The sequence below is a fragment of the Papaver somniferum genome, chromosome 3 (assembly GCF_003573695.1).
Source record: "Papaver somniferum cultivar HN1 chromosome 3, ASM357369v1, whole genome shotgun sequence".
NCBI classification, from domain to species: Eukaryota; Viridiplantae; Streptophyta; class Magnoliopsida; order Ranunculales; family Papaveraceae; genus Papaver; species Papaver somniferum.
This window is the reverse complement of record NC_039360.1, coordinates 79,608,404-79,619,376: the sequence shown is the minus strand read 5'-3', so window position 1 is coordinate 79,619,376 and position 10,973 is coordinate 79,608,404. Positions and strand designations below refer to the sequence as shown.

The window sequence follows — 10,973 nt, the reverse complement described above, 5'->3', positions numbered from 1 at the left end:
AATAAACTGACAGAAAATTAAACATATAATTTTACTCTTTTGCAGTATAACCAAGCAGTTCATATGGGGGCTAGATATTTCTTTTTGCTACTTAGTCTGGTTAACAGTACAAGCCAATTTTTAGTTTCTCAGTCCAGATTTCTATCCCTTGCAAATATCCCTTGCAAATGGCGTAGTATATTACAGTATATCCAACCATAACATATATCGTATATGCCAGTATGACCAACTCACTGAGTTGGATTCAGTCTGGCTCACTACTCCTCGTGTTCATGTGTTGAATTTTGTAAAGGACAGTATAGTTTTTGCAGGTGTTAATAAACTAATGTTACTTTATAGCAAGACACCAAATTAATACCAGTATATAGTATATAATTAAGGAATGGGGACATAATAATTCAAATATGTGAAATTAATATATATTAATGGTGATGGCAGATGATGATGAGGAAGTCCAGGAGAGGCTGGAGATGAGAATGAATAGAGATGGATTGTTAGATTCTTGACTAATAAAGAAAGACAAGAAGAAAAAAACCCTAGTCAGTCATTTTTATATTCTTTCTTTACCTTTTTTTTTTCTATACATAAAAAGACTACTCCCCCTCCCACATCTTCATTCCACCATCCCATCCATTAAAAGTACTTGCCCTGCAAACAAAATACAACTTGGAAAATCAATATCTGTTTTCCTAGAAGATCCATATTCCATAGTACGCATCTCTCTCTTTCTCATTCATCAAATATACCACCATTAATTACTAAGAACTTCATAATTCAGTACAACCATGGGAAGAGCTCCTTGTTGTGACAAAGCTAACGTTAAGAAAGGACCATGGTCACCTGAAGAAGACGCAAAGCTCAAAAAATATATTGAGGAATCCGGTACCGGCGGTAACTGGATTGCTTTACCTCAGAAAGTTGGTAAGTCAATGAATTAATCAAAAGTTTGGAGCTAGCTAGCTCCAAACTGTAAGATAGTCTGAGTATGTAGTTCATTAAATATAAATAGTCACATCTTGACGTATAATTGAACTAGCTTAGATGTGTTACAGTGATTCTCTAATACTGATTTTCTTGTTAATTTAGGTCTTAAGCGATGTGGAAAGAGTTGCCGTTTGAGATGGTTGAATTATCTTCGTCCCAATATCAAGCATGGTGGATTTTCGGAGGAAGAAGAAAACATCATTTGCAGTCTTTACGTCAGTATCGGAAGCCGGTATGCAGCCATAAAACACTATCTTACTCCAATCCCTACTTAATTATACATCGATCACCCTTATTATTTCATGACTAATAATTTGTTCTTTCTTCTTTATGATTAGGTGGTCTATAATAGCAGCACAATTACCAGGCCGAACCGATAACGATATAAAGAATTATTGGAACACGAGGTTGAAGAAGAAGCTTTTAGGTAAACAAAGGAAAGAACAACAAGCTCGTCGTCTTGGTTGTTTAAAGCAAGAAATGAAGAAAGTGATGAGTACCACAGGGACTTTCAATATGGTCAGTCTTTCTGATCACAACAGAAACTACAATCAATACGTTATACCAACTCATCAGAATCAGCCACATATACCTATTCCGATGCCTTACCCAGCCCAAGATCCGGCCGGTTATATGATCGACAATAACGATCCAATTAGAAAATTGTTGATCAAGCTTGGGGGAAGGTTCTGTGACGATCAAAACAATCAACTACTGGTTCACAACGACATAGGGATGTCTGCAGGTAATGATCTTTATTGCCCAACACTCAATATTTCACCAACTCAAGAACAACTATATGAAAACTCACCTCATTTGGCGAACGACCAGTATGATATTGATGGAGTGAATAATTTGTCGATGCTACAAGGACTTAACTGTTATCAACCAGTTCATGATGTTGATCAGATGGCGTACTACAATTCGCAAGGATTAGACGGTTTCTATGGAGAGGATAATATGGGAAATAATGGATATACAAGTGCCGGGACTAGTTCAGTTGAGAGTGCAAATTGGGCTGATATGGCCTCTTTGGTTTATACTCCTAATACGGTCATCACGAGTGACAACTATGTTCCTCAGGATTGCAATGATCACCAACAACCAGGAAGGATGCTTAAAGATTGTCATGATTTTGAAGGTGATTCGAGCTTTCTGATCATGTAGTTTTCTCTATAATATATATCTATAGCTGCAATGTATATGCATGGTAGTATATGTAAACTTACTAGTGTATCGATGAATTCTATTCTATAGCATTAGGTTATGGTTTTCGGATGATCGTCTTTAAATCATCATGAATAATAAACCTAACTCTGAGATTTGTTTGTTTCTTTAAATAAGTATATTCCTTATTTCAATCTATCTTCAACTTTGTATTCTGTACCAATTTGATTTTATGAGTATTGGTCTTTAGTTCCTTAAGTTTGTTCTTGACAGGATACCTAAGAATCTTTGATAGTTTTTGTCTCAAATTAGGCCTTTTTCATGGAAATATAATTAAATGAGCTTAGGTACTACAATATATATGCATTGCAGAGAATAATCAGAGCTTAGTTTTCAGCCATAGCTAGATGTTGAGTTTACTAATTTTTAATGTTATGCAGCAGTAACACATGGGTGTCTTAACTAAAAATATATTATGAATTCGATCTGCCATTCCAAGAAAACCCTGAACACGGTGTTATAATATAGAAAAGGTTCTTTGACGTTTTGGCCTGAACTTGCTTGGCTTTTTATTAAGCTAAATATCCGATGGTCTGGCTGCTGCATTCTCTGGCAATTCCCTTTTCATATAAATAAATAATTATTAGTGTAGTATTTAGTAGCTATGTTTTCCTTTTATTAATGAAAAATTGTCTAAATAAAACTAAACAGGATCAGTAATGCGGACAGTGATCTTGTTTATGTCTTATACGATCTTAAACCACATGCATTCACAGTGAAATGAGCTTTTGCGATTAAACTTGTTAAGCGATCAACTATGGAACTTGAATTCTAGAATCTAGCTAAGAGTTAACGTGTTATCTCATTGAGATTCTCCGAAAGATATTCAAGAAGTAAAAACATCTAGTATTATCAATTAAATGGGATCACATATAAAAAATGTTCATAATCATAAGAAAAGAGTACATCCCATTCTGGGCAAGATCTCTGTTGCATATATATATATATATATATATATATATTACTGGCTGTTTGGTTCTTCTCATAGCGTTTCTCGGAGCTGCAGAACCAAAACTATATATGTATATAGAAAAAGAATTAGCAAAGAATATCTGAAACGGTGAGGGCATGGTTTACTTCAAGGCCTATGTAGCTTTGGCACCAGTAAATTAAAGGATTAAATTAATAGAGTTAAGAGGTAAATTTGTGAAGTCACATAGACGCTACATCTCCAAATACTTCAATGTATTGCCTCTATAGTTCCCAAGTAATATTGTTAGGACATAGAATGTTCTAGAGTTTTTATGTATAGTATGTCTTGTATCTTAAGTCATGTAATACGTGCACTGCAAGTCTTTTAGAGTCTGTATAAATACCAGTCCTTATTGTACGTATCTCATTCATTAAAAATCAATAATAAACTATTCTTCTAAACTTCTTTTGTTCTTCTCTTTATCTAAACAATACCTAAACTCGACTAATATATGAGGGCGGATATGTTGGAAATTCTAAATCATATGTGACAGTATTAATTTTGTTAGATTGACATGGCTCAAATGAAGACTAGCTAGGAACCAAATTTATGCAGAGTGTTTTTTTTTGTTAGTGTTCAATATCTCGCGAAAAAACACATCACATAACATATTGTTCTGCTTACTATCCATTGGTTTAAAGAATAACAAACATAAATAATTAACAAATTGACCAATTTGACTGACAGTTTCACAACTAAATTAACGTGGTATATTTTGCAGTGGAAATGAAGGGAAAGTAAAGAGGCACAAACTAGTTTCATTAATCAGAATGATAGGATTACATGGAACAATATCCTTTATATACATGTGAAAGGGAAATCCTAGGTATCTAGTTGGGTCGCACATCCACAGGTCGTAGGCCCTACAACACCCCCCTTGTGCGGTCCAATAAAACTCCGTATGCAGTTCTTCGCATAAGTGCTTCAAATGTAGGTCTTAAACTGTAGTTCTCTCCTTTATGACTATTGTGTCTAAGTCAATTTCTCCATTAAAACTTTGCTAGTAAAACCCAGAGGGACAAAACCTTGTTGCAGTTCTTCATATGTAGTACGATCTTTAAAAACCACTAAGTCTAAGTTAATTGCCTCGTTAAAACCTCGTCAGGAAAACCCAGAGGGGTAAAACCTGAACTAAGGGAAAATAGTACAATATTAAGAAGGTTTGGAGCAGAATTGAACTCACATATGTTGCCTCGTTAAAACCTTGACAAGGAAAACCCAGTGGGACAAAACCTTGACGAAGGGAAAAGAGTACAACGAGATAAATGGTGATCCATTGAAGTTGATCACTTTGCTCCGCTGAAGTTGACTTGTTACTTCACAAATTCTAAGACACAAAACCCCTGTGGGAAAGATAATAGTTGAGAAATTACATTCCCTGTGTTTGCCGTTATCTCATCGAAAACCTTACCGAGTAATGAAACCCTGTGAGAAAAAGTAACCTCGGTGAAGGGAAAAGAAAGAGTTCAACACACTGTCAGATGCTCCCCCTGATGCCAAACGATTTCTTTAGTCTTACGCATTCCTGGGTTCGAACAAGTTCTTTAGTCTTGCACAATCAACATAGTTAGGAAAATTTCACTTGTCCTATACCTTTCACGTGTGGACTTAGTTAATAAGTCTGTCACATTTTCACCAGACTTTACTTGGCTGACTTAAAGTGTTTAGAAGACACTATTGTTGTTGATTGTAGAACTTATAACGCTTAACAGATCATCGTGTATCATTACTCTGATTCAGATATTTTCAGTAATATTAATGCGTCTTTTAGATCTTTAAGTTCAACATATACCTAGTGTTATTATCGTTGTCTTGCTAAAAACCTTGCTGAGTAAAAAAAACCTTGTAGGAAAAAATAATCTCGATCGAAGGGAAAAAAAGTACAACAAACCTTCACATTTCGAAGTAAAATATGTCTATGTTGACATCATATCCTTAGATCCCCCCTGATGTCGGCATCTGCCCCTGTCTCCGTTCAAGAGAGTTTCTGGACAATTCCGTTAGTCATGTACTTTACGAAAGTGAGTATAGGTAATATTTAGTAAATAAGTCTACCACGTCTCCCCATGATTACTTCCATAAGAATGTAGCTTATTTTTCCTTCATTATTCGGATTGCAGTTTCATTAGAAAACCTTTTCACGTCTTTGTAGGGATAAACTAACACATGTTAAAGGTTTACATTAGGTATATGATTACATTTTATGTACCATAACAATGATACTGCGTTGGCGTTGAGTTGTATTTAGCTATTAAGTTCAACTGAGGATGTTGTACTTTGTCGAGTGTATAATATCCAAGTACAATAATGCGTCTGTTGCACTAAGATAGGGGAATTTCATCTCCGACACATCTTCATCATATTCCTTTAGACGAAATGGTCATTCATGTACATTTGAAACTCGACTAATCATGGGAATTCTAGCAGGATGCATGTCCATGTTAAATTGCCTGACGACTTTAGACCTATGCAAACTGGTGGAATAATATACCACAATCTCAATTTTCGATCGATCTATCCCCTGATTTCTCATCTCAATTTTGGATTTAGAGTAGCTTGTAGGATCTCTTATTACATCAAGAGCACCCATCGTGTCTATAACATCAACATGTGTAGCTACAATTCCAAATCAGGAACTTGTTTGTGAATACGCAAGGAAAAATACCTTACTTGTTAATCCCCTCCAAATCAAATAGCCACTTACACGTTTATACCACATTCACATGATTGTTTCAATCCGTAAGAGAATGTCCAATCTAATTGTACACGCAATTTGTGGTCTAAAGTCACTTGATTTGGGTAACAAAAGGCTATCAATCCCTTTTGTGAATATCTTTTATCTCTTGATTCTTTCAGAGATACGTAACAACTACATACATATGCTGCATTTCAAGTCCTTTTGAAATTACCAAGATAACTAAGTAGCGGAACACTATAACTTTCATTACAAGATGACAATTCCAGGGCTTTGTGAGAAACCTCGCATCACAAGGGGAGTCTTGATACTTTGAGACTTCACTCTTCCTACTGTGCTTTACGACAAATAATCTTGTATGTCCCATAGGCTTTACACTTGGTTGGTTAGCACGACCACACCAAATACCTGCATATTTTTCAAAGAACCAAGTTCTACCTGGATTATGTAGGCCAAATATGCTCTTTGTTGACATTAAACAATAAGAAGTACACTTCGATCTCACATGCTCTATTTCCTTGAGCAACTATATATAAAAATAATCATTAATATGCTCGCACGATCTTTCCATTGACTCGTGTGTGTTCTCATAATCCTTTAGGATTTCATTGTTCTCTATGGAATCATTAAACTTCGAAGTATCCTCCAGTATTGATTCATGGACATAGTCAGACACAATCAAATGAGATGATTTCATTAATAATACAAATTAGGTTGTGCCTTACTTATCTACTTCCTTTCTTGGTAGCATTGATCGAATCTGGTGGTCTCTCCATCTTCCTTTATGGAGCCACGGCCTTAACTACACTTCCACCAAGTGTAGTTGCGACACCTTAGTCTATGGTGTACCCCATACTGAGGATTTCTTAACCTTGCAGGCACATTTATAGCTGATATGTGTGATCTTGTCACGTTGTCGATATCAGTGCACTTTCAGAAATCGATTATTCTTTGTCACTTCACATTTACATTTGTGGTGTATAATTATCAATATGAGATACTGTGGGAACACACCACGACAATTCCTGTCGTTCCCTTAGAAAATACTTTTTCTTATCTCTCCCTAACGACGGGAAGACTGTCTCATTAAAATGACGACCCGCAAATCTAGAGGTAAAGGTTTTAAAACGCGGATAATTGTTATGAGTAAATATTCAACAAACTACTTAATCATTTTCGTGGCCCATCATAGTACGATGTTGACTCGTAATCACACTTATATAGTGCAACCAAAAATACGTCAGAACACAAATGTCAGGCTTATATCCAGTTACCAACTGGTATGCCGAAAAGGTTGACTAATATTAGGTTCTAAAACGAATTAAGTAAAGATGTGTTAATACTGCATATCCCCCAAAAAATTAAAGGTAGGTTTATATGCATAACCATGCCTTAAGCACCATCTGTAACCTTTGATGATAGCCTTTGCGAGACCATGGGGTATATGATGCTCTAAATTGATCCTATTAAACATGCAATAACCATCAAGCCCTTTTGATAAACACTCGCTAGTATTTACAATGGGTGGTGAGCCCTTACATGTATAATATGTGCTAGTAGTTTTCCGTACGCAAAATTTCTTGGGAACTATAAGTAGTCCAAAATGTCAAAACATCTTTAGAGCCATAAGTCACTTTATTGGTCCGCATTCTTAGGATGGTATCGATCTTGTTTTACTGAAGACTTTGTAAAATGAGTGATATATATGATTTCTTACTTAAAAGCACAATGGGAAGGGTTGGTTGTGCATCTAGTACTTAAGAAAACACTTATTGAAAGATATGCCGTCACTTTGCATTCTGTCAATCTTTTTCCCGTTGTATCATTCACTCAAATAAAGTGATGTACGTATGAGTTCTTTCAAAACGATCATCATGTCACAACCAAAGTGGCTTTATGGTTATGCCAAAGTCTGTATGAGTCAATACCCAATATTTCATTGTCGGGGTCAATATGGATTCAATAATCCAAATACTAATGATTTACAGTTCACTAGATTGACTCATTAGTTTCTCTAAAATGCGTTTCCTTCTACATAAATTAGAGATAATAAAAGATACAATCAATTACATTCTCATCATAGTGAGTTTCCATATGATATCCATTTACATGAATTTCTTTGGAATTTTAACAAGGTTGGATTAACTCTCAGTACATATAGAGCTTTTGTGACTTTCAATCTTTGTTCCATCTTGGAAACAAAGTTTGAGCAGTACTTTGCTCGAAGATTCAATCATCATAGTCATACTATATTATAAGATATCTAGTATATATTCCTTAAGTTAGTGGAAGGAAAAACCACCATCAGTTAGACATCGAGTCTTTTCCTACGAGATTGAATAAGTGGTGTGGCCTTATTACGTAACAAAAAGGAGATATATCTCAAGTACTTTAGAGTGTATGTTACGGTTCAGGAGGGATGATATACTTTTCGTCCAGAGATATCTCAAGTTCTTTAGAGAATTTTCGTCTTGTGATAATGATGTACTTTTCATTAGTGCAGAAAATAGGTCTAGTTCAACTGAAGTCAATTGGCTAGGCAGCAAAGTTCTTCTTGTTAATAAAGTTGAATTCTAAAGTATGATCTTCCTATGGAAATCTGTTGCTACTATGGTACCTGCATTACGTTGCTTGTACCAACACCAGTAACAAGATTCATTCCTAAATCTTTTATTTTTGATGTGATCTAGAATTACATCTTAGCTTGATCCCATGTTCGGTTAATACCTATACTTTGGTGTCATTACTACCGGGGAAAAAAATAGATCTTTGTCTCATGATATATATGTACCTTTTAATATGTTTCACATGAGTCGGCATGCCTATCCTTCATTACTTCAGGGTTCTTTTTATTTTCATTTTTTCTACAATTAGCTTAATTTGAGAAATTTCTTCATCTCAACGGGTCAAACGAATCTCGTTTTGAATGTCGACCACTTACTTTAGGTTGAATGGCTTACTAAAGATAGTGAATCTCTTGTTTGCATAATTTAATATATACTGGTTCATTAGTTTATGGATGAAGTAGAAAAAATGGAAGAAAAAAAAATCCGACTCACATCACTTTTTGTGAGTTATTCCACAAAAATTGGGATGCATGTGTTTAGAAACACAAGGGCATATATAGATCCACCTTGTAGACGGTGCTGCGTTGTCATTAATAGAAAGTTTTATGAAGGAATATATTCCAAAAGAAATGGTTTCCACATCAAGAACACAATAATGGTGCTCAAGTACTTTTGAATCCAAAATATTACTTTTGAGTCGAGACATGGCCAACTATAAAGTACGTTAATAAAGGAAATTAAAATAAATAATTCCAGTATAATAATCCAAAAAAAAAGAAATCAAATTTCTTTATGCTCGAAATGGATTTTTAGAAAAGTAAAAAGGCAACTGAGTCGAATTTGGGTCCATCTACAAGCGACAAGAGCAAAAGATATTAGTACGGCTAATCCCGATACTATATTTCCCAAGACCAAATTACTTATGGTCAAAATTGAATTTTATAAACCAAATTTCTTTATGGTTTTAGAGATGATCCGTTAAAGTCAAAGATCAATCAATGATCGAACCCCGTTAATGATCGGCAATATTTAGTCAACAATTAACGTCAAACCCATGACCCAACATTATATCACAGTAAGTTGTCAAAAATATGCAAACAATGAATTAAGAAAAACAATACGACACAAATATATGTATACTTAATTTAATTAGTTCCACATCAGATGGAACCATAGTTCAAAAACAAGCAAAGAAAATATACTTCAACATGGATACAAACTGTAGTTGCAGGAAATCCTACACTACACCCCTCATATGATTTCATTGTTGATCAACTCATTTTTAGGTATACACTCTTAATTTTATTGATAAATCTTTGAATGTTCTTACAAGAAAGATAAAGAAGTCAAGAATGATCTCTGCTCTGAACTTTCTCTCTCATATTTACTTGTTTCTTACTAAAAAAAGATCTCTCCCTTTCTTTATAACTCGAACGACTATTTATAAAGAAATACATAGTGGATGACAGCTAATCTGTCCTTTATTTTCGGGTATGGTTTGCGACATTCTCGCAACCTTACAAATGTTAATTTCGCAAACTCTCTAATTTTCGCAGAACTATCATATCTTTCTCGTGATCTTTGCTGACATCATTTATTTTATCATTCTTGAAATTGTTCTGCGACGCTGTTGTGTTGTGTCATTGATAATTTCGCTGAAATATTGTCGTTGCTAGATTCTGATCCTACATCTTGCCTCTTCTCATATATTCTCTTCAAAGTAGAGAATGATATAAGAAATGCCGCAGCTGTTCATCTTTTCATATTCTGTATTTATCACACGTATTCTTTCGTCCATTTGTTTCTTTACACGTCTTCTGTAACCGCAACTTTTCAACCGCTCACGTCTCTTCGTTTTAATGGTGTTTATTTCTTCGATTAAAAAAAATCTCCTTTATATATTCATCTTACTCTTCTTTCTATTTTTCTTTTTACTTTCTCTTCTATTTTTATTCTCTCATCTCTGCAACTCTGTTATCCTTCTGCAAATTCTGCTGCTGTAACTTTTTCTTCCTCCAATCCTTTTACTTTCCATACATTCCCATACTCTATATTCAAACATGGCTCCAAGTGGTCATAGATATGAGAAGAATTTACAAGATGTCCAAAAAGATCTTGCTGATAAAGGTTTCACACTCTCCACCATTCCTGGTGAGAATGCCAAATAAATTCTTTCTGTCAAGCTTTTCTATGATCAATATTGTGATGATCAATCAATCATAATTTCTCTAGGTCAGATTCTCGCAGGTCTCCCCATTCCTCTTTATAACCCAGATCTTCCTTTATTTTATGAAATTCTCGCTCATTCGGGATTTTCGCGAGCCATCTTCCAACTGAGTGGGGACTGCATCCGTCTGATGCTAAAGTTCGCTAATCGTGGTGCTTGTATAGGATCTCTGTACTCCAAAGAACTTAGGGATCCTAAATTCGCAAACCTAGAGATAGTTGCTGAGAAGTATACAATGGCGAATTTATTTGAGAACTATGAACTTATCTCCATGAAGAAAGAGAATACTCGCTAGGGTAT

At 34.9% G+C, this 10,973-nt stretch overlaps 1 protein-coding gene across 1 annotated transcript; it reads left to right on the top strand.

Annotated features, from left to right (window-relative positions):
- The first annotated feature begins 609 nt into the window (after positions 1–609).
- Positions 610–2,376, top strand: LOC113361395 (transcription factor RAX3-like). Its single transcript, XM_026604650.1, has 3 exons — positions 610–921; positions 1,087–1,216; positions 1,323–2,376. The coding sequence occupies exons 1-3, from the start codon at positions 786–788 to the stop codon at positions 2,149–2,151; spliced, it is 1,095 nt and encodes a 364-aa protein (XP_026460435.1). The 5' UTR covers positions 610–785; the 3' UTR covers positions 2,152–2,376.
- Positions 2,377–10,973: the final 8,597 nt, after the last annotated feature.